Source organism: Telopea speciosissima, chromosome 9 (assembly GCF_018873765.1).
Source record: "Telopea speciosissima isolate NSW1024214 ecotype Mountain lineage chromosome 9, Tspe_v1, whole genome shotgun sequence".
In the NCBI taxonomy this organism is placed as follows: Eukaryota; Viridiplantae; Streptophyta; class Magnoliopsida; order Proteales; family Proteaceae; genus Telopea; species Telopea speciosissima.
The window spans coordinates 5939591-5963803 of record NC_057924.1 but is presented as its reverse complement, the minus strand read 5'-3'; the positions used below and the strand labels follow the sequence as shown (position 1 = coordinate 5963803).

The 24213-nt window shown below is 40.0% G+C and overlaps 1 protein-coding gene across 1 annotated transcript; it reads right to left on the bottom strand.

Annotated features, from left to right (window-relative positions):
- Nucleotides 1-553: 553 nt before the first annotated feature.
- LOC122639836 (aconitate hydratase, cytoplasmic-like) lies at nt 554-19984 on the bottom strand. The gene is made up of 20 exons (XM_043832835.1): nt 19539-19984; nt 19284-19388; nt 10424-10584; nt 10250-10342; nt 9674-9859; nt 9293-9454; nt 8253-8397; nt 7971-8113; nt 7827-7883; nt 7625-7704; nt 7455-7530; nt 6963-7148; nt 6719-6782; nt 6497-6619; nt 6156-6277; nt 4257-4355; nt 3669-4148; nt 1414-1512; nt 1062-1304; nt 554-791 (listed from the first exon to the last, which is right to left on the bottom strand). The coding sequence occupies exons 1-20, from the start codon at nt 19837-19839 to the stop codon at nt 723-725; spliced, it is 2994 nt and encodes a 997-aa protein (XP_043688770.1). The 5' UTR covers nt 19840-19984; the 3' UTR covers nt 554-722.
- Between the last annotated feature and the right edge of the window lie 4229 nt (nt 19985-24213).

Below are 24213 nucleotides of genomic sequence, written 5' to 3'. Positions count from 1 at the left end.
CCGCAGTTGGCATTGAATATTTTACATTGGGTAACAGAGCAAAAGAGTTTTTCAAGCTGTTTAGAGTCTTAATCTGTATTAATAGTTCATATACTGATCAATGCAAGAAGGTTCAATGAGGGCTCTCATGAGATATTTAATACAAAACAGATGTGTACCCTCATTGGAGTTGTTGGAAGGCCTTGATTCATAGTCTTGAAACCTATAGTTATGGCACTACTGATGAGATGGATGAAGACTCGTTTATACAAAATATCCTGCCAGTAGGAGCAGGCCATCACATACAGGGTAGCATACAAGATACCTTGTAACAACTAATAACCAAACCATCCAATTAACAAAAGTGGGTTAAGAAAAAAAAACACAAATTCCAAACACTGAATCAAAAAACAATAATGATCTACATATGAATTTACCAAATAGTTTCTCTATCAGTTGACAAACCACACATTAAAAATGCACGTCTGATCACTCTTTGGTGTTCTTCCCACTTTCCAAGGGTCCCTGCTGTCTATACATTTTTTTCCGCCTTATATTTTACTCCAAAAATAAATCCTCGAAAAATAAAAGGGCAAAAATCTCATCGGCAGGGTTGGCTACGCAATTGAAATATTCCCTATATTCATTCTCTCTCAAACATGAACACTGTATTTTCTCACAGCCACCTAGAGAGAATCTCAGCTGAATGCAGAATCTGCATGATTGAAAACTTACATTGCTCGTTACTGCTTGGCCAGATTCCTGAGGACATATTGAAGAATGCCCCCATGATCAAAATATGCCAACTCCACCTGCAAATACATTCCAAATCAGTCCAAATATCAATTGGCATGGAACCCAAAGATAATCTGAATTATTTGAAATTGTGGCAGTTCATAATCCAAGATATTTCTGTGTGTTAGTTTAACTTCTTGAAGCAAACATAAAAAAGAAAAAGAAATTTCATATCAAAGCAGATGATCCAAGGATTTTGCAATAAATTCAAAGTAATACTTGCCCCAGACTCTATAAACATACATACATAGTTTCAATTTTCTCCCAAAGAAAGGAGACAAACATACCTCTGTGTCAAAGCGTGCAATGCAGATAAAAGATTTGCCAGAGTCGGTCACAACAGTAACATCTTGGCAAGGCCTCAAGTCACTGATTTTGCTTGGAAGGTCGATGCTGTACCGTTCATGACCTGTCAGGCCAAGTGTTTCTGCATCCTCACCAGGCTTGAAGCAGAGAGGGATTATATTCATTCCCACCAAATTACTACGATGGATTCTCTCAAAGCTCTTGGCAATCACTGCTTTAACTCCCTGAAGACATAAGGAGAATTAGGAACCCAAACATAAAAACAAAATGGAATCTATAAACCCTCAAAACAAAGGACTAATTCCTTTCCATAGAGAGTGCATGCAAACTCACCAATAACATTGGGCCCTTGGCAGCCCAATCACGAGAGCTTCCACTGCCATACTCTGCTCCAGCCAGCACAATGGTGTCCTGCCCAACAGCCTTGTACCTCTGGAAAAGGTAGATTATTAGTACAGTGACTACCAAAAAGCTATCACTAGACAAGGCTCTTTCTAGCAAGTAGCAACTGTGCACTTTTTTTTTTTTTTTAAAAAAAAAAAAACCTCAAGGAATCAAAAAGGAGGGGTGGAGGAGAGGGAGAGGATAACAGACTAGCAATACGTCCAAAATTATTAAATATTTATGTGGGGAAACAGTTAAGGAAAGAGAAGGGGGGGGATATTAAGGTCACAATTTCATAGATGCCCAGGTATCATGACTTCATTAGTCAGATATGCACATTCACTAAAGGATCAACGCCAGTAACATTGAAAATTTAAAAGTAGCACTCCCATCGCCCATCTGATATAATTATGTGTCAGATTTAGCAATTTGTGGACCTGAGAGAGTGGTGATTTATATTGCCAAATACAGAACTTGAAATGGTAGGTTTCATATTGGAGGAGATGCTCTAATGTGAAGGGTTATGCAACATCCTTTCAAGCACACCACATACTATTTGAGTATAAACTATAAAGTATTCATCAAACTGCATTCTTCCAACTCCCAGAGTCGCAATACTTGGCTTAGTGGATTTTTCTCACCACCAAGGCAGCTTAGTCATTGTTCGAATTTTGTGGACCCCCTAACCCACACCATCCACTATTCATGCAGTCATGCAGAAAGTTTCAGGATTTCAGCCAAATGGAATGATGCAGTCAAGCAGCAGAAATTGGGGAACAACAGGCTAATGGGAAGGTACATCCCTCCCCATAGGAGGCCTGGGTTCATTGTCAGTGGCTTTGGGCCTCAATTAAAGAATTCTAGGCTTGATACAACCTTGGATGGGGCCATGGGTTGATAACATAGGTGTTGGGCTTCTGAATCAATTTGATAGGTTAGGAAAGAGTCTAGTCTATAAATATGAAAACATATTACAGTGTAGAGGGGATTGGGCTTTTAATGAATTGAAAGAAACTTTTGAATCTTGTGGATTCCCCATTGTCACGGCCTGGCGGATTTTGCTTTTGTTTGCTTCTCTTTCTGACTTTCGATCATTTGTTCTTCTTTTGTTTCTTCTCCGTTCATATCAGACCTTGAACTTCTGCTAGTTATTTCCATCCTCTTTGCTTTGGAGATCTGATACATTACTCTCTGTAGGCAAAACCCAGCTCTAGGCATGAGTTTGGTAGAAATAGTGAGGGGAGCGATATCCTTTGGACTTGTTCCTTTCGACCTCATATTTTAGTGGTTACATCCCTACCAGGGGGTGACCTGAAGTAAAGGGTTCGGAAAGAACCCTCAGTTGTAAGAACCAAACCTGCAACGAGTACTGGTTCCTGGTTTACCATCAGGTTCCATTTCCATAGATTAAATCTATTTTCCAGGCTGGAGAAACAATCTGTGTTAGGGGTATTTCAGAGAGTAAGTTGCTGGTGACTTCCAATTAAAGTTTCAGGTTGAACAGAGTTCAGATGAGAGAGTTCTCACTTGGTGTTTCAGATGTGGTTCTGCGGGATGTTGTGGGTATCGAGAGGTTGTAGACAGAATTTCAGAACTATAAGGACAGATTTTCTGCTATTTAGTTAACAGCCCTTATTTTCCAAGCTACATTCTGTTTTCCCCATTGTCAATTTGTAGATTCCAAAAAGTGCCTCCATAAAAGAATATTTACTTTTCTGTCCTGGAATCTGTTTACCTTTCTAAAAGAATCAGAACTGTTCTAAAAAACGAAATTGCCATTGATTTGTTGATTGAGAATTTTTATTTGTTTGGGACTGGGCCTGAGCAACCTAATTAGGGTTTTGGACCGTAGACCGCCAACATGAAATTCACCACATGGCAGAAGAGACTTTGAAAATGGTAGAAAAGTCTTTGAAAGGGTTTGGTGAAAAGGTTGCATGATACATATACAAGGGTAAGAATACAATTCATGGTGGATCATACAATTGATTTGGACCATGAAATTTGACAAGTGGCCAATCAAAGGGTCACCTATCTGTCCAACAGTTAGAATGGCCCGGTCAACCGCAATGTGGGGAATTAGATCCACCTAACCAAGATTGGCTACACAGACAACCCATGGGACCTTTAGTCATAAATAAATTTATATAAAAAAAAAAACTATGAAAAACAAATGTGCAACAACATAATATCAAGGAACTCACCATTGCTGCATCGAACACATAGAGTTTCTCCCCTGTTGGAATGTGAATCGTCTTTGGACCAACTTCTCCATTCATCAACTTGTTGACAAGGCGAATATTGGCAAAAGTTCCTCTTGTCATCACTTCATCATTCCCTCGTTGGCTGCCATAAGAATTGAAGTCTTTGGGACTCACTCCACGCTCAAGGAGGTACTTCGCAGCGGGACTGTCCTTGTGGATGCTCCCTGCTGGGGAGATGTGATCAGTAGTGATGCTGTCACCAAAGTTGAGCAAACAATAAGCATCCTTTACTCCATGGGGACCAGGTGGCTCCATGGTCATGTTCTTGAAAAATGGGGGCTCATGAATATAGGTTGAGTTAGGGTCCCAAGTGTAAAGAGTGGAAGCTGGAACAGACAACTGATTCCACATTTCATTGTCCTTGGTGATAACCTCATAAGTGCTTTTGAACATATCAGGCAACACGCTCGATTGGACAACCTGAAACATTCAAATTAATCAATTAAGGTGTCACAGGACAACCAAGGACAAAAAGTACAAAAAGTAGCATCAACAGTTCCCAAACATATTCAAGTTAGCAACGCCTACCGCTGCAATTTCTTCATTAGATGGCCATATATCCTTGAAAAAGACACTCTTGCCATCCTTCCCTACTCCAATTGGTTCCTTCTCAAAATCAATGTCAACCTGAAAAGTGGGTTCCATGATCAAACAGTAGTTACAAACTGATTTGGGTCAACAGTTTACTGAGAGGAATTTAGGTCAAATATGGGAGTACAAAATGTTAACCGTTAATATTAAGGAGAAGATAGGGTTGGGAGTGCCCATCAAAGTAGATCTAAATTAATAATTCAACTTCCAGATTTTATAACGAGCTGAAAGAGGAGCACATAAAAAAAAAACACATAATCTATCCCAAAAAAAAAAAACCCGTTACTCAATTTTTCCCCTCGTGAAATCCATAATAAACTAGAACCTATCCCTTTGATGCAGTAGTGCTTGTGTGGGCTGGCTCAAACCTGATTGGAGATTTGGAGGCCCAGACTGAGAACTGGGTCCAAGTTTGGTTGTGGTTCAGTAGGATAATACAAGTTTATTTATTTATTTGGAATTATCTTGTAATCTTTTATATTGGGGAAGTTTAGCTACGTAGGAGATAGTTTCCCTATTTCAGTTTCCTAAGTAGGGCTAGTTTCTATTTTTCTTTTTTGGTCTTTCTTATATATATAGACATAATCAACACAATTAACAGTGACTAAAAATGAACAGTTGAGTTTTGCTTGAGTGTGCCTCCGTGGCTTGGCAGACGGTGGCTGTGGGTTCTCTACTCCCTTCCCCTGGTTCGGTTCTTCTTCTCCCCTCTCCCTTATTCTAGTTTCTTATATCTTCATCTTCTACATCTCCTTCCTAAACTCCCCTCCTTTCTTATTCCCTCTTTTCCTTCCTTGTTTCTTGTCCATAGTACTATTGCTCTCTGTTGGTTGCGAAACTTCTCTTAAAATTTCAATCTGATTCGGATGCTTGGAAGGAGAGTTCAATAAGATCTACTCTGGTTCCGTGTGTACAGGTTGGATATTGATGGTTGAAGACAACATTCAGGTTGTTTTTCTTTTATTCATCTCCAACACTACTTATTTCCTAAATGCCCTTCCCCCTTTTGTCCTTATTCCTACCCATATCCTTGCCTTACTTTCATTCTAAGTCTGTCCCTGTTCTTAAAATAACAATTCCCGTTTTATCCTAACCCATATAAACCTTCCAAAGTAACCCTTTAAATTCTGGTTAATTACCAAACTGTCAATCCCCCTAAAGTACTTGGATTTTGTTAATTGGGTGGGCTAAAATTGATCCGAACTGGATTTTTGGAACCACGGATTGCATCACCTTTGGCCTCTTTCCTTGCACTTCACAGTTGCCACAGCACATGACAATAATGCCAACACCCCCCACCCCCCCAAGAAAAGAAATTTTAATTTTAAAATTATCTTTAAGAATAGATCCATTTCCCCCACTCCCAATATTTTGGCTGTTGAAGCATCTAAACTCATTTAAAAAAGAAAAGGAAAAGAGTTCTGAGATTTCAGATGCCATTTCTTATACATTGATCGGAAGAAAAGCAACAAGATTGTTAGAGAGGTTTAAGCCTCTTGATCTGATTCAGACGACTTAAATAATGAGTACTGGGTACAAGATTCATTTGTCATATTTTACCAGATATTTTCTGCGGATGCAATTAAGATTCATGACTTGGAAAATTGAGAATTTTCAAAATGGAAGTTTCCGGAGAAAATGACTTCTTGGAATTTAAATAATCACAGAGAAACAATACAAATGTTTCAACAGTTCAAAAGTTGGACCATCCACTTGGCAGTTCAGCAGTGGGACCATGCTTAGTCAAGCCATGCCATATTTCTTCAGTGAATTGTTTTTATATATAAGATAAAGAAAGGAAACATCCAGGTCAGCAAGTGAGATAAATGTACATACCGTGCCAGCAAGTGCATAGGCAACAACTAAAGGAGGTGAAGCAAGATAGTTAGCTCTCGTCAAGGGATGCACACGACCCTCGAAGTTTCTGTTCCCAGAAAGCACAGCTGCAGCAACAATGTCTGCAAAAGTGAAATAGGATTACATTACATTAACAACAAAATGTGCTACTTGTTAGTATGAAAAACAAGCATGCAACTTGAGAGTAAAAAGAAAGTAACAAAGAATATATTCTGTGAAGCATAACTGCAAATGCAGCTACACTTTAATAAATTGGGAATGCCTTCCTATGCTTTGGCCTAGTTTTATTTTAGTTTTCAAAAAAGGTTAAATGACAATACCATTTTCTGAAATTGCAGAAGCAACTGATTCATCCAGATCTCCAGAATTTCCAATACATGTTGTGCAGCCATAACCAACTATATGGAAGCCAAGCTGATTCAAGTACTTCTGAAGGCCACTACATATAGCACATACATAGCCATAATATAATAACAAAATATAGTATAATAATAACCAGAACATATTGGCATTCGTTTCCATAATTGTCTAATGTACCTTTGGGAGCAAATATTTTGTAACTACTCCAGATCCTGGTGCAAGACTTGTTTTAATCCATGGCTTCACCTAATGATAAAATTTCAAGTTCAGAATTTAACATCGTAAACCCCATAAGACCTACATGTGTTGTTGAGCAGGCTGCAAGCTAGATTTTGGGCAACAAGAAGAATAATCATATTGAGAAGAAAAACTAAGTTTCTGCTCGCTAGAATCTGAAGGGGATAATTTCAAGGCACCATGACTAACCTCCAAACCGAGCTCACAAGCCTTTTTTGCAACAAGACCAGCACCAAGCATGACAGTTGGGTTCGATGTATTTGTGCAGCTAGTGATGGCTGCAATTACAACACTACCATGTCTGAGCTCTGCAGGTTGCCCATGGAATGAGAACTTTACAACTTTGTCCTGTGATTCCTTTGGAACACCAAAACCCTGCAAAATAATTTAAATGTTAAGAAATTCCACATTGCATTAAACAGACAAAAGAACACAATGCAGCTTTGTTCAGCTATCCACTTAGTCTGACACTGATCCAATCCTAAGCTACAAGTACAGACAAACATTACTCTGATGCCATTTAGTAAAAGCTGTCCAACTGGATTACCACATCCCCCCCTCCCCAACAACACACAAAAAAAGGTACAGGAATACAAGCTATCGGCAACATGAAGACTAGACAAGGCCCAAAACAACAGAATGAATAATAAATCATGGCATGCAAGGCAGCTTACACCTCACCTTGAATCCAACTTTGTTGTCCAGACAAGCATGCCAATCAGCTTTCATTTCTTTCAGAGGAACTCGGTCATGAGGTCTGTCAAGACGTTTCAAAAAAAAAATGTAAATGCAGGATAATATGAAAGATGCAGCCAGTGCCTCCACTGTGATAGGGTTGACAAGCAACCGACCTTTTTGGTCCTGAAACACAGGGTTCAACATCCCCCAGGTCCAACTCTAGATAAGATGAGTATACCCTTTCTTGTTGAGGCTGGATCCACAGAGACAAACTTAGTTCTCTTCCATGTAAAATCAAAAACGTAAGCTGAAGGTTTCTTTTCCCTTTTCTTTTCTCCAGGGTGGAGGACGGTTTGAGGGTTGATAAAAGCATACCTCATTGTAGTCAACAAACACCTTGTTGGCACGCAGATAGGCTTCAACCATCGCCACCTAAGATGCAAGAGAAGAACATCACTAAAAGGTGTATGAATTTCTAATTCACAGTTAAACAAGCCTTAGGGGATGCATGGTACTCACAGTTTCATCACTTCTTCCAGTCAGTTTAAGATATTGCAAAGTAGCATTATCAACAGGAAAGAAGCCCATTGTTGCTCCATACTCGGGAGCCATATTGGCAATAGTGGCCCTGTCAGCTAATGACAATCCAGCCATACCCTCACCTATGTTCACAACAACAATTTCAGACCTAAGATCCATCAGGAAGGAAAAAGTTTCAAACTTTAAAGTGACAAACAGATGAATAGTCAGTACAGAATAACATGGACTAAGTTGTGTTCTTTAATGAGCAATTGAAAATACCGTAGAACTCCACAAACTTGCCAACAACACCACGCTTCCTCAACATTTGAGTTACAGTTAGAACTAAGTCGGTTGCTGTGACCCCATCTTGGAACTTTCCAGTCAACTTGAACCCAACAACACCAGGTAATACCATGCTCATGGGCTGACAATTTTGAAGAAATAAAACATTAGAGGTAATATTGAAACAGAACTTACATGTGTAAAGAACCATGCATCTACGTATACCCAAGACATGGGTGTGAGAGATAATTTTTATCCATAAATACCAGTAAAATATAAGAAGGGGCATGCAGTCCTAATCATGAAATACACTTGATGACTTGAGTACATAAGACAATCAAAAGTTTAAGATATCTTCTGCCTAACTGTTTGCATACGTAGAAGGCATCAGAAAATAAATTCGCAACATTTGCAAGCAATGTCAAAACATCTAATAACCATAAGTCAGACATATATGAAGTTCTAAAATATAAAATCAAAATAGGATTGCTATAGCACATATGTACAGAAAGTACAGTAGGATATAATAGAATCCTGATGGCTATCTCAAGTCTCAAGTGTTTCCATATTCATAACGAGTATCCAGTTCAATGCAAGAACCAGTAGCAGAACGATGAGGAGCCCTATAATCGACTCATGGAACTAAATCTCGGTCGAAAGCAACCGAAATCTCCGAGTTCTCTCGGTTTCATGCCTGGCCGAAACGAAACCCAGGGTCGAAACCCGAGTTTTGACCCTGGGTTTCAACCAAGGGAGACCCAGGGTTGAAACCCAGTTGAAATCTTGAAACAAGATCCGGAACGTCTTGGTTTTGGGCCTGACCGAAACCGGCCTCGAAACCAAGATTTAGTACCTCGATAAGCATTCCTCACCGTATGCACATACATCCAAGTGTCCACATTACCAAATGCAATGATTTGCTTTTCTTTTCGTTTCCCTAGATGAATATGACCAAGCTTGAATTTCCCCATATTTAAACATTTCCTCAGACAATACAAATTACCAGGTCTCAATGACAATTCCCTAACATAATTTACCTGGCCAAGCATTGCTGCCTCTACTTCAATTCCTCCAACTCCCCATCCAGCAACTCCTAACCCATCGATCATAGTTGTATGGGAATCAGTTCCAACCACACTATCAGGGTACAGCAGGCCATCAGTGTTGAATACAACTCGGCCCAGGTATTCCAGGTTAACCTAATTTTCAACAGTAATTTAATCAGTATATAAAAATAAAATTTGATAATATTAGTGTGAGGAACCCAAGATCATTCCAAGATTTCATATATTCTACTCATCAACTGAGATGAGGAATAAGTGGAGAGCGAAGAAAGGACAAAATTCTGCACATCAGTAATCTTAAGGTAGAAACCATGATATGCACATTACTAGTTCTCATGCTAAAAATTTCCTTACCTGATGCACGATACCAGAGCCTGGAGGAACAACAAGCATGTTGTGAAAAGCAGTAGATCCCCATTTAAGAAAAGCAATTCTTTCCTTGTTCCTCTCGAATTCAAGATCCATATTTGCCTTCACTGCATTTTCTGATCTCGCTACATCAACCTGAACTGAATGATCAATAACGAGATCTACTGGAACCTGCATGCAACATAATTTTGGAAGACAATGAGAAAAAACCCTGACAAAAGGAAAAAAGAAATACAAGAGAGTGTAACACAAAACACCAAACAAATACACATGAATTCCAGGAACACACTTTACAGTCAAAAGATTAAGTGGGAGAAAAGGTCATCTAAGAAAATTACCAGATTCAAAGCAAATTACACACAACAAAACGCCAGTGAAATTGATTCACATTGTTACAGAATCAAACGTATCCTCTACAATGTTATGTAGAAGGAACAACAGAAGTAGTTTGTTGAAGACCACTTCGGTACTTGATTCCTCAGTGCTTTCATGCTAGGGAAGATAATGGATGTTGAACTCCTCACTAACTTACATGGAATGAAAAAGACAAATATCACCTACCAAGGGGTTAATCTTGTTAACATCACTGCCAAGATTGTTCATAGCATCCCTCATGGAAGCAAGGTCAACCACTGCTGGTACACCAGTAAAATCCTGACCAACAAAATAAGTGATACAATTCAGCAGAAATGTAAATACTTAAAACTATTATGTTGTTCGCCCAACAATACACACTTGTAGGAGAACACGGGCAGGCTTGAAAGGTATCTCCACTTGTTTAAGAGAAGTATTCTCCCAATCAATGATCTTCTCAACATCTTTCTTGGTGACTTGGAAGTTGTCACAGTTACGGATTGCAGACTCAAGAAGGATCCTGATGGAGTATGGTAGCTTATCTGCATGGAAAATAATAGTGGATTTCTAAAAGATTTGTGTTTTGGGAAACCTGACTAAAATATAAAAAAATTAGTGTACATTATTCAAACTTCAAAGCCCATATAGCCACATGACTCCGAAGATATCCTTCAGTGCTTAGAAGATGGGAGAAGATGATCCTTACCCAGGAGGGAAAAGAAGAAAAAAGGATTGTCACAAAGTCCAAGAGACCATGACCAACTAAAATGTTGGAACCGCTTCCTCTAAAAGACCGACCTTGTAGGAAAGGGAGGAAACAATATGTATATCAAACAGGAGCTCTAACACGGCGGACTATCCAAAGGGGGACACGGATGGACAAATAATTTCAACACCTGCCCGCTCCCAGGGGGATTCGATACCGTGACCCCTGCCTGCTCTGATACCATGTTGGAACCGCTTCCTCTAAAAGACCGACCTTGTAGGAAAGGGAGGAAACAATATGTATATCAAACAGGAGCTCTAACACAGCGGACTATCCAAAGGGGGACACGGGTGGATAAATAATGTCAGTGTAAATATAAGAGTATTGTTGAGAAATTTCTCATACCCAATTAATGGGTTGATGTGTTCTTTTAAAGTATTATGTTTACAATCACAATTACAATTGGATAAGCTCTATTGGTTGTAGAGTTTGAAAAAGAAAGAAAGGACTTAGCTAGAATAGAGGGATTAGGATAACGTTGAAATATTCAAAACTCAAATTTAAACTTTCAAATTCAAACAAGTTCCTTAACAATTCCCCTCAAGTTGAAGATGTGCGCTTGCAAATCTTCAGCTTGTCACGCAAGAAGATAAATCTGGTGGTAGATAAGGGTTTTGTGAGGATGTTGGCCAACTGATCTTTGGTAGATATAAACTTGACTTCCAGGAGGCCTTGTGCAACTAATTGTCGAACAAAGTGGAAGTCCACCTCAATGTGTTTTGTGCGGGCATGAAATAAGGGATTTACCGTAAGATAAGTAGCAACCAAATTATCACACCATAAGTCCATAACACAGACTCTTGTGAGGGGGACATGCCAAGCTCTTGTAAAAGAGATTTAATCCAAATAATCTCAGCAGTGGCATTAGCAATGGCACGATATTCAGACTCCACGGAGGATCAAGCAATACTGGGCTGCTTCCAAGCAGACCAAGGTATGAGATTGTCGCCAAGGAAGATGGCAAAGCCACCTATAGATTTACTTTCATCGACACACCCAGCCCGATCCGCATCGGAAAAGGCCATTAACTTCAACGAAGTAATCCAATAGATGAGTAGACCATGCGACAAAGTTGCTTTGAGATAGCGTTGAATTCTTTTGACAACTTGCCAATGCTTTTCAGTTGTTAACTTGAGGAATTGGCACACTTTGTTGACGGAGAATGAATGTCCGGCTGAGTAAGTGTGTCATACTGAAGGGCCCCAACAATGCTGCGGTACATTGTTGGATCAAGTAACGGCTCAGCAGTAAATTGCAAAAGTAGGGCCGTTGAGGCCATTGGGGTGTCAGTCTGTTTGGCCCCCTCCATGTCTGTCCGTTTTAAGAAATCAAGAATATATTTTTGTTGAGACAAAAGAATATCCTTTGCATGAGGAGGAACCTCCACGCCTAAGAAATAGTGTAGAGATCCCACATCCCGAATGGCAAAATCTTTGCTTGAGGAGGTAATCAATTGTTGTACCAAAGAGGAATTTGAACCAGTGATGACAATGTCATCAACACATACCAGAACTTACAGACATTGAGGACCTTTCTTAAATATAAACAAGGATGCATCTGTCTTTGAACCTTCAAACCCCAATGATAATAAGAATGAACTTAACCTGTAAAACCAATCGCGAGGCGCTTGCTTTAAGCCATAAAGAGACTTGTGAAGCTTTGCAGACATGATGGGGCTTGTCGGGGTCAGTGAATCCTGACAGTTGAGCCATGTAAACATTTTGTTGAGTGTTCCATGGAGGAAAGCATTGCTTACATACAATTGGTGTAACCCCCGGTTGTTGGCTGTGGCTAAGGATAGCACGGTGCATACGGTGGTGGGCTTCACTACTGGACTGAATGTCTCAGTGTAATCAATTCCCTCCTGTTGGTTGTAGCCCTTGGCATTTGGCAACAAGCTTTGCCTTGTACCGTTCTATTGTTCCAACTGCCTTTCGTTTGATGCGAAAGCCCATTTAGAGCCAATGACATTGATGTGTGGTGATGGGGAAACCAATGTCCAGGTGCCATTCTTCAATAATGCATTAAACTCCAGTAACATGGCGTCCCGCCAATGGGCATATTTGTTGGCTTCAGTAAAGCAAGTAGGTTCTGATTCGACTTGGCATTGTGAAAGAAATGCTGATGGCAATGGGTATCATACTATCATGTTGAAGGTCATGGATGAAGCCCAAGGTGCATAGCATGAATTCTCAATTCTCCGGCTCGACACATTTGGAGGTTGGGTGGCATCAAGGTCAAATCTGTCAACTGTTACAACTGGAATGGAAGGTGATACATTTGAAGTAGGCATAGCAATTGGTGCAATATTAGTGTCGGCGGGGAGTGGGGAAGAGGATGGATGTGGTGGGTGATCATTTGAAGGAGATGATTATAACATACCAATTATAATGCCAGCCGATCCAAGAGCCCTTGAAAAGGGATTGTGGGAAATTGAAGGGATTACATTCGGCAAATAAAATTTCTGCTAAGGCACCCCACATCAGCGAACGCGTATCTGAGACAACCACAACTGATCCGCTGATGTCTTCCTCTTCCGCTACTTCCTCTACCCTCACTTCTCCCATGGTGTCTTCTTCTTCCACCACTCCCAATTTCCAACAACATATCACTCTGAAACTCTTTCCCGACAATTATCCTCTATGGAAAACTCAGATTTTTCCTCTCCTTCGTAGCCAAGACCTTGTTGGTTTTATTGATGGCAGAATCTTGTGTCCACCGGCCATTCTGGTTCAAGAAGGCTCCTCCAACTCCATACCCAATCCAGCCCATGGTGAATGGGAACGAAAGGATCAATTGGTCCTCAGTTGGATCCTCTCTTCTCTTACTCCTGAGGTCCTACTATATGTTGTCGGCCTCTCCTCCACTGCCACAACTGTCTGGCAAGCTCTACAAACTGTGCTTGGAACTCTTTCCAACACCAATGTTCTTCAACTTCATATGCACCTGCAAAACACCTCCAAGGGCGACAAATCTGTTTCCACCTATCCCAGAGAAGTAAAATATATCTCTGATCAACTAGCTGTTGAAAACAAGCCTCTTGCTATTGAAGAGCTTAATGCTATTGTTTTCCAAAATCTTGGCAATGATTTCAGCGATATAGTGGCTGCACTTGCCACTAAATCTGAACCAATCCCATTTTATGACCTTCATCGTCTTCTCATTAATCATGAATTGTCAATGCAAACCGCCCACTCTGTTTTTGAAGCTAATCTCACTCTTTCTTGCCAAGGTGGTTCTGGAGGTTCCCCACTAACTCAATATCAGAAAAGTGGTATGCACTGCTATCAACTCAATGGCTGCAGCAATGGCTACAGGAGCAATTGTCAGAAAAATAAAAAGCAAGACAAATGCCAAATCTATAACAAATACAATCACACTGCTAGTAAGTGCTATTTTTGCTACTTCAACTCCTTAACCTCAACAACCCCACCAGCAACCAACATGGCCGAAATCTGCCAACTCCTACTTCCTCCTTGACGGATTGATTTCCCAACACAGCAGCTACACATCATGTCACTCCTGAACTCTCCAACCCTCATATATCATCTGGTTATACTGGTAACTGTTAGATTAAGGGGAATGATTGACTGTCATTGACAAGACACTACTACTTTATTTATAATAAGTGAATAATAGATACAAGTACAGGAATGCCCTTATGGACAGATTTACCCTTGTACCCATATTACAACACTTTCCCTCAAGTTGGTGCATAGATATCACAATTGCCCAACTTGCACAATATAGGATGAAACTTACTACTTAACCCTTTGGTAAAAATATCAGTTAACTGATCTCCAGACTTAACAAAAGGAATACAGATCAACCCTTGTTCCAACTTCTCTTTAATAAAATCATGACCAATTTGCACATGCTTTGTGCGATCGTGCTGAACTGGATCGTGAGCAATGTTGATGGTAGACTTACTGTCACAGTATAGCATCATCGGTAGGGGAACATGGAGATTCAGATCTTCCAAAAAACTCTAGAGCCACATCAACTCACAAATGCCATGAGACAGCTCGAAATTCAGCTTCAGCACTAGACCGAGCAACAACAGCCTGTTTCTTACTCTTCCACGTAACCAAGTTGCCACCCACAAATGTACCATAACCAGCCGTAGACCGCCGATTATCAGGAGAGCTGGCTAATCAGCATCTGTAAAGGCCTCAACTCACAGGTGACCATGGGAAGAGAAAAGGACCTCTTTTCCTAGTGCAGATTTCAAATAACACAGGATATGAAACACAGCTTTTAAGTGTGTGGAATGAGGATCATGCATATACTGACTAACCAGGCTAATGACGAAGGCAATATCTAGACGAGTATGGGATAGGTACATCAACTTCCCAACTAACCGCTAATACTGTCCCTTATCCACAGGATCACCATTCTTACTGGAGAGGTGAATATTAGCTTCAAGAGGGGTGTCTGAAGGCGGACAACCTAGCATCCATGTATTAGATAATAGATCAAAAGTATATTTCCGTTGAGATAGAAAGATACCCTTGGTGGAGCGAGCAACTTCAATGCCAAAGAAGTAGTGCAACTTTCCAAGGTCCTTGATTTCAAATTCTTGACCCAGGTAAGCTTTAGACCCGAGGTTTCCTTTGTGTCATTGCCAATGACAACAATGTTGTCAACGTAAACAATGAGAATCACGCGACGAGACGAATGATGGTAGCAATTGTAGCCCTTATGGGTGGTAAGAGTAGCCAATGAACATACACTTGAGTCCCCGCAGATTTAACTTGCCATGGAGATGGTGATTCCAAGAAAAGCAAACACAACCGAATACCTTTGGTGAGATAAGAAAGGTGGACGATCCCTGGAGAGCCTCAAGTGGAGCACCGAAGTCAAAAACTCAAGTCGGCATTTGGTTAATAAGATAAGCTGCTGTCAAAACAGCTTCATTCCAGTACTGGGAAGGAACATGCATCTCAAACAAGAGAGAGCAAGCCACCTCTAACAAATGGCGATTTTACGACAACACCATTCTGAGCCGGGGTATCCATGCAACTGGTTTAGTGGAAGAACACTGGGTGGCAAGGTAAGTCTAAAACGAACCATCCATATATTTCTTACCATTGTCGCTTGCAGAGGATTTGGATATTGGAGTTGAACTGGGTGTGAACCATGCTATGAAAGAGCTGAAAACTGCATAAGACTTCACTCTTGTGATGCATCAGATAAATCCAAGTAACCCTCATATGACAATCAATAAAAATAACGAACCAACAGTAACCAGAAATAGAAGCACAACAGGTAGGACCCCACACATTAGAATGGATTAACAAAAAAGGAGTGATACTTCTATTATGTAAACTAGAATAAGTAGAACGAGTTTGCTTGGCTAAAACACAAGCATCACAAAAGAAATCCTTTGGGTTAAATTTCTGAAATAAACTAGGAAAAACTTTAACTAAAGTTCCAATAGGAGGATGACCCAAACGCCTATGCCAAAGTAACAAAGTAGATATAGGAGCTGAAGTAGAATCATTCTGATGAGCTTAACAAACGAAGGAGATGTCATCGTCAAGCAAATAGAGACCATCATGCACTCTACCACAACCAATCGTTTTCTCTGTCACTAGATCCTGAAAATGCACTGAAAGAGAAAAAAACCACTTTACAATTTATATCAATAGTGAAACGGATGATGGAAAGAAGACTAGTAGAAAAATCAGGAACATGTAGGACAGAGACTAAGGATAAAGTGGAAGAAAAATTGCTAGAACCCTTCCCAAAAACAGTGAGGGAACCATTTGCTATCCGAACCTTGTCTTTACCTGAGCAAGGAGAGTACTAAAGAGACTAAAGGAGCCAGTCATGTGATCAGTGGCAGCAGAGTCAAATATTAAAGGACGAGAGACAACCGATGCACAGTGACCACCAAAAGAAATACCTAAATAAGCAAGGTTGGAGTCAAAAGTGATCAAAGTAGATGTAGAGGCTGAGGCGGAAGCAAGTGCAGTGGAGATGAAGGCTCCAATTTGGTCATCAAATGCCAGAGCATAGCAAGCTCGTCCTAAGATAGAGAAGAACCAATACTAGCAGGGGCAGGCTTAGATGCCTCAATGATGAGCATGGGACTGGGAGGACCTACCACGACCACGGCCTCATGAGGTGGAGGAAGTAGGTCAGCCATGAAGTTTCCAACAAAATTCCTTTGTAGGTCGTTTCTTACTACAGTAGTCACACTTGATAGGCTCCCGCTTAGAGGGAGGACGATCACTAGAACGGATAGAGCCACCTCTAGGCTGTGTACTAGACCCAGAAAGTAAGGTTGAGCATTCCTAAGAAATAGACTGCAACATAGCAATGAGACGGCTGTCCTCCAACTGAATCAAAGAGTAGGACCACTCCAAGGTTGGGAATGGATCTCGGCTAAGCACTTGGCACGAATCTGATCATACTCAACATTCAAGCCAGCCAAAAATCATACACCCGAAACTTATCTTCCCGCTTCTTAAAGCTAGTGCCATCGGTAGTACAAGTGGCCGGAAAGGTATCATAGAAGTCCAATTCCTGCCACAAATTGTGTAACTTAGAATAATATTATGACAGAGTTAGGTCCTTTTGCTTGGTCTCATGAAGTTTCTTCCACAGTTCATAGACTTGTGCATCATTCCCAAACTAGGAATATGTATCCTGAGCAGCTTTCCAAATCTTGGCAGCAGTATCCAAGAGAACCCTGGAGTTGCATAGAGTTGATGAGAAAGGACATCACCAAAGAATTATCACAACGCCACTTCTTCAGTGATGCACCAACAGTACCAGGCTTCTCAATTTCGCATGTAATATATCCAATACATCCGTGTGAATCAGTGGAGAGGTAACATGAATGCGACCACATCAAATAATTGCTCCCATCTAGTCGAACAGAGCTCACAAGGAATGAAGGGAAATCATTATAAGTCCCACGACTTGACCATTCAGTTCCAGTTGATTCGATGGTAAGGTCTGACATAGTTATCAATCAGGATTTGCACACAGGTTGAAGGAGGGAGGCTAGACATGCCACAAACTAGAGGAGCAGCAACCACAATCTGAAAAACTATCATCATCGAGAACCAACAGTAGGGAAAATACCCTGAAAAAATCGATCAGGGAAAAGCCTGAAAGAAAATTTGATTCTGGAAAAAATAGGCTCTCTCAAATCATATCATGGCTGAAGATCTGAGAGGCCGAAAGAAGGGAGGAGAGAGGAGACACTCGGTGGTTTCTTAAACCACCGAGAGTTGGTGGTAGGTAGAAGATGAGAGAGAGAAAGAAGAGAGAGTGGGAGGCGGTAGGTAAAAACAAGAGAGAGAGAGAGAGAGAGATGGAGGAGGCGGTAGTTGAAAACCGAGAGGGAGAGGGCTGCGGCTAGGGCTGGGATCCCAAGGTGCATCTCAGTTCTGATACCATGTTCGATTAAGGGGAATGATTGATTGTCATTGAGAGCCCTACTACTTTATTTATAATAAGTGAATAATAGGTACAAGTACAAGAATGCCTTTAACAGATTTACCCTTATACCCATTTTACAATTTACAACAGTAATGATAATCTTTGTGTAGGTAATGGTGTTGGTTTAAATATTAGAAATGTCGGCTCTTCTCAATTATTTTCTCTGTCCAACAATGTCTTTCACTTTTCAAATATTCTCCATGTTTCAAATATTCCCAATAATCTCTTATTAGTGCATCACTTCACCAAAGATAACAATTGTTTCTTTGAATTTCATCCCTATCATTTTCTTGTGAAAGATCAGGTGACAAAGATGCCGTTGCTTCAAGGATCCCTTAAAAATCGATTGTACTAGTTGAAGGGATTACATTCAGCAAATAAAATTTCTGCTAAACAGCCCACATCGCTGAACGTGTGTATCTACAGATGAGTGGCATGCTTGTTTAGGCCATCCTTAGTTTAGGATTATTCGCAATTTAATCATTTCTCACTCTTTGCCTTGTTCCTCCACCACTCTCAATAAGTGTTCTTCCTGTTTTTTAGGCAAATCTCATAAAATTTCTTTACCCATCACTAGGAGTGTTAGTGAAGGACCATTACATTTGATTTTTAGTGATGTATGGGGTCATGCTCCAATCCCTTCAACAAATGACCACAAATATTTTTTCATTTTCATTGATGACTTCTCTAAATTTACTTGGTTCTATGACTTCTATCCACTCTCTAATCGCTCTGATACCATGTAAAGATAAAGAGTTTTATTCAGTAATTTCTCATACCCAATTATTTTTATTTTTTTTTGGTAATTCTCATACCCAATTAATGGGTTGATGTGTGTGTTCTTCCAAAGTATTACGTTTACAATCACAGTTACAATTGGATAAGCTCTATTGATTGTAGAGTTTAAAAAAGAAATAACGAACTTAGCTAGAATAGAGGGATTAAGATAACGTTGAAATATTCAAAACTCAAATTTTAAACTTTCAAATTCAAACGACTTCCTTTACAGCCAGGACTTACCAATCCTTGGATCAATCAGTGCAGGTAGGCTATAGTACTTTCCAAACTCGCCACCGCCAGGCTTGGGAAGATTGGTTAAGATTCCCTTGAAAGCATTCTCAGAAGCTGATCCACACAGATAAACAGAACAATAACCCAATCAATTCTCAATTCACTCGGACAGCATGAGCTCAGTTAATCCAAAAACTCAACTTTTCTCTCAATCATACGCAATAAAGTAATGTGCCGATAATCCAGAAGCAAGAAAGGTCGTATCCATGGTAGCAATGTTGCGCTCAAAGCGTCCATTCACAGGAGCAGCTGTTCTGATCTGGGCCCGAAGACTAGCGGGGGACCTCCGGTCAAAACCGTGGCTCCAGCGAGAAACCGAGTATCGGATAGAACGGAAAGCAGTGGAGAAGCTGATGGATCGAGCTTTGAGGAGGGAAGAAGAAGAAGAATGGGGAAGAGGAGAAGATAGATTTCTGGAGATGGAAGGGAAGGATGACAAAGTGGATGAGAAGCGAACCCTAGAAGCTCTGAGGATTGCCGCTGACGACGAAGCGGTTATATACATGACGAATGCTCATCAAAGCGGCAGATGATAAGGGTGTGAAGTAGGGTTTTTGAGGGGAGCAGCAGGGTTCTGTTCAGTCAGGATTAGTCACACACTAACCCAAATCAAAACCCACAATAAATCAGAAGAAGCTGTGAGAAGAGAAGGACAGCCAGATTCCAGAAAGAGCTTCAATTACCATTTTCAAAATGGCGGCTTCTGGGCTTGCAGGAATAATTTGCGTTCGATTATTTACCATTCCAGAAAGAGCTACTGTGTTCTTATTTGCTTTAGGATACTTTGAATTTCTGTTTCTTTTTCTTGTAACTGGTAATAATAATGGAGAGAGATAAAGAGAAGGAGAAAGAGGCGCGTGGAGTGGTGGCTGTAGCCTAGTGACTTCTAGAGTTGTGTGCCACAGTTCTAGAAAGATTGAAAGAGGAGAATTTGAAGGATCGGCCATTAACATTTTTGGATATTTTGGAATTGGGAGTGATTGATTCGAAGTTGGCAAGTGGCAAAGTCTTGCTTCCAGTTCCTTCGTTCCTGCAAATGGAAATGTTTTACATAAACAGAAGAAGAGACTAGAGATAGCTGATGATGCAAATCGACTATGGATGGATAGGTTTATACTTTTACTATATTTGTCAGATTTAGTAGGGACCCGACCGACAATCCGACCCAGGAGACAAGGCTCATAACTCCTTTGTGAGATATGGATATTCCTTCTGCTCATAAACCAAAAGGAAAAAGAGTTAATTACACGTACCTCCCTTGAGATATGACCTAATTACCTAATTACACTTTTGACCGTGGGGTTTGGAAAATTACATGTACCTTCCATGAGGTTTGACCTAAATAATAAAAATACCCAGTCCGTTAACTTAGAGAATGAAAACGTTATAATTGTGTTTTAATTGACCAAAATGCCCTCATCTTCTCCAAATCGTTTTTTCAAAACTTATAACTCATCTTCCCCCAACCTGCAAATCCACTTCAGGGAAAAAAAATTCAAATGGATCTTTCTAAGCCAGACTCATGCTATCCGTTGATTGGAAGAAATCGAATCGAACCAAGAAAAATGGTTTTGAAACCCTCTAATGTCTTCTGATTTCTGTATTTTTTGTTCAACCGACATCTTAAATCTCCCAAACAGAGATGGAAGAAGATGAGAAGAAGCCCCAATATCTGATTTATGGAAAATAATGCAATTTTCTGCATAATTAAGCGAAGACATTGCGATCTATAGTATAAGGATTGAAAACCCAGAGTTCTCCTTAATTAGCTTTCATCTCTCTTTTATGGTTCTTCAAATCAGATTAGTCTAGGCATTTTCAACAAATCTGAATGAAACTACAGAAAGCAAGCACGATTGTGGCAATCTGGTCCCCATTAGCGGCCTTGAGAGAATAAAACTGTCCATTTGGGAAGCAGGATGGAAAACGGCGAAAGATGTCCCTCTCCGACATCCTTACCCAGGTACAAATCTTCTTCTCTGATATTCAAAATTTGATGATGAACGACGGCAATATTATTCGTCCAACTCTCCCATCTTTTTACCCGATTTGGGAGACTTGCACAGAGTAGTCTCCAATAACCCCTTTCTTTTTCAAAGCCTTATGGCCGAGGGTACCCTGTGAGAGATGAGTTGCAGGTTTTGGGAAGCTTAGGGACCGCACGAAGGGATGGGGCTGAACGACGGTGATGGTGGTGGTGGTGGTGGTGGTGGTGGAGGTATTGGGTATCTACATTTGTAAAAGAAGAAGAAGATGGCATTGATGTCATTTTACCCCATCAAGGGTATATTGGTCATAACAGGATTTCAAAATTGCTACCATTAGCAATTAACGTGTATAGTTAACAGACTGGGTGTTTTTGTTACTTAGGTCAAACCCCAGGGGAGGTATGTGAAATTTTCTAAATCTCACGGGTGAAAATGTAATTAGGTCATACCTCAGGGAAGATATGTGTAGTTTACCCAAAGAAAAACAACTCTGAAGGGTAGTGTAGTCCCTGCGCCCAGACAAAGGGGACACAAAATGACTACCTCACCCCCATGAAAGGAGGTGCTGGTACATGGGTCATGTTGTCATGGGCCATGTTGTCTTTCAGGAAACTCTCTCCCAAAACAAAAATAAGGGAGAGGGTTTCTCACAACTTCGTGGGAGGAATCTGCATGCCACACCTAAAGGTGTCAATTAGTTTGGTTTTTGGTCGGAGTGATCCACTTTCAGTTAACTAATAGGTCAAATTGAAACCAAATTGTTAAGAATTAAGACAAAGTTCGGTTTCGATTTGGTCTTTTATCGTATTTACTTAGCGGGCTTGTATCGCTCCATTATCATATTGTTTTTATTTTTGGCAAGTCCATTATCATATTGTTATATCCACATGCATGGATATACATGGAATTAGATTCTAAAATCTAACAAATGGTTAATCTATATCATAAAGGGTATTTGATTGAATTAGACTCTAAAATCTGACACATGGTTAATCTAGATCATGTCCTCTCTATTTAACGATCGGAATGGATATATTATTTGTCCACATGGCAAAATAAATGCTTTGATATATGAAAAATCAACTGGCCTTTATTACAATAATAATTCACCAAATAAAAATTACTAGACGAATGGACCTAGATCTATCATACAAATAATGATATGACAATTCCAACCAGTGGATATACTTTGAATAGTTTTGAAACTCAAATTCAACCATATACCCTCGCATGTATTGGCATGTATTTTTTTTTTGTAGTTCTAATATTTTCAATGCCTTAATTTAGCATTTGTAGTCACTTTTGTGTGGCCTCAAACTTAACATGTTGAGATGCATTTATCTACAATAGTTCGGTTCCATCCAATTTGTTGTGTGGCATAATATTTTGGATAATTTACATGTACTTCTCCTGAGGTAAGGCCTAATTATAGATCCACTCATGAATTTTGGACATTTACATATACCACTCTTGCTTTTCAAAATATTTAATAAGTAAACCCACTTCGTTAACCTGGGACTAAAAATGTTAGAATTTATCATATATTGATCAAATTGCCCTCAAAGCCATGGTTTTCGAAGGCCTCTTCTAGCAGATATGCAAGGATGTTAAGAAAACAACATCCAGGAGTAGCAATTTGCATAAGAAAATGAAAATGATAAATCACACAATGCACAATGCAAAGGGATTTATGTGGTTCACCCCCAAGATGGGGAGCTACGTCCAAGGCCGAGCAACAGAACGAGTTTCGCTGTCTCTGGAAATGTTACAAACCTTCAAATTTTACTCACACACCTCTCAAAGAGATAAAGACACTTTATAGAAAATCCCCTAACCGAGAAAGTACAGAAATGCCCCTAAACCCAAAAATTACCAACCGAACAAGGTTGGACCAAAACATAACATATGTCGAAATACATAGATGAGCCCAACACAACTCATCTCTAGAGACCCTAATGTATCCGCTTTTTAGGCTATCCAAGCTCGTTTCGAGACTGGCCCTCCGAAGATCCTCTAAACCACTTTCTAGACCGAAATCAAGCTTCACCAATAACAAGGGATTCTATTCTTCTTATTCTCTCTCATTCTTTCTCCTGTAAAATCTGTCTCTAAAAATTAAGTTTGTATGGAATGGATGGAAATGATGAATCTTTCCCTTACTTTCGGTTTCAACAGCCTTTCATGCTCCCTGTCTATGGCTACAACCTTAGTTTGATGGAATAAAGGAGAAACTAGGACCTCTTCTACCTGTTGTTTTGACAGAATATGATGATCTAGCCTATCTTCTTCAACTTCTTCAAATTCTATGAAGACTATTGTTGCTGCCCCTGTTCTGGGTGAATTATGTTTACTATTGAAGCCTGCTGATTCTCTTAGCTGCCTTATCAGATTGCTTCTAGGCTTTGGGGTTTCTCACTACATCTACTAAGGCTCACTCAGATCCATATTCTAGAGGTTTTCTACTACCAGATTTTTTTCGGGATCTTATTTGTCTGCACAAGGGACTGCTTCACCATTAATTTAGGGATCACTTTTCCCTGCATGGTATTTGTTTCAATCGTCTTTCTCAGGTCAATCATCTGGCGAAAGTCTCCTCACCTCTTTCAAGACCAGGAAGAAGAAGAAGAAGAAGAAAAGGACAATAATGTCAGTCTACCTTATTAAGGGTATATTGATCATAAAATGTCTAAAATACTCTTACCTTTTGCAATTAACGGGAACAACTAGCGGAGTGAGTTTACTCATTGATTATTTTAGAAAACAGAGATGTATGCGTAAATATCCAAAACTCATGGGTAGATCTGTAATTAGGCCTTACTTGAGGGGAGATACATATAAATTATCATAATATTTTATCCATAATTTTGTCGCATGATCTCTTGTAGTTGTAG

Coding starts and splice junctions, on each gene's coding strand:
- LOC122639836 (XM_043832835.1), bottom strand. CDS start 19,839: ATGTATATAACCGCTTCGTCGTCAGCGGCAATCCTCAGAGCTTCTAGG. Junction 1,513..3,668: donor ATGTGTTCGATGCAGCAATG/GTGAGTTCCTTG, acceptor TACCTTTTCCAG/AGGTACAAGGCTGTTGGGCA. Junction 792..1,061: donor TTGCACGCTTTGACACAGAG/GTATGTTTGTCT, acceptor ATGTATTTGCAG/GTGGAGTTGGCATATTTTGA.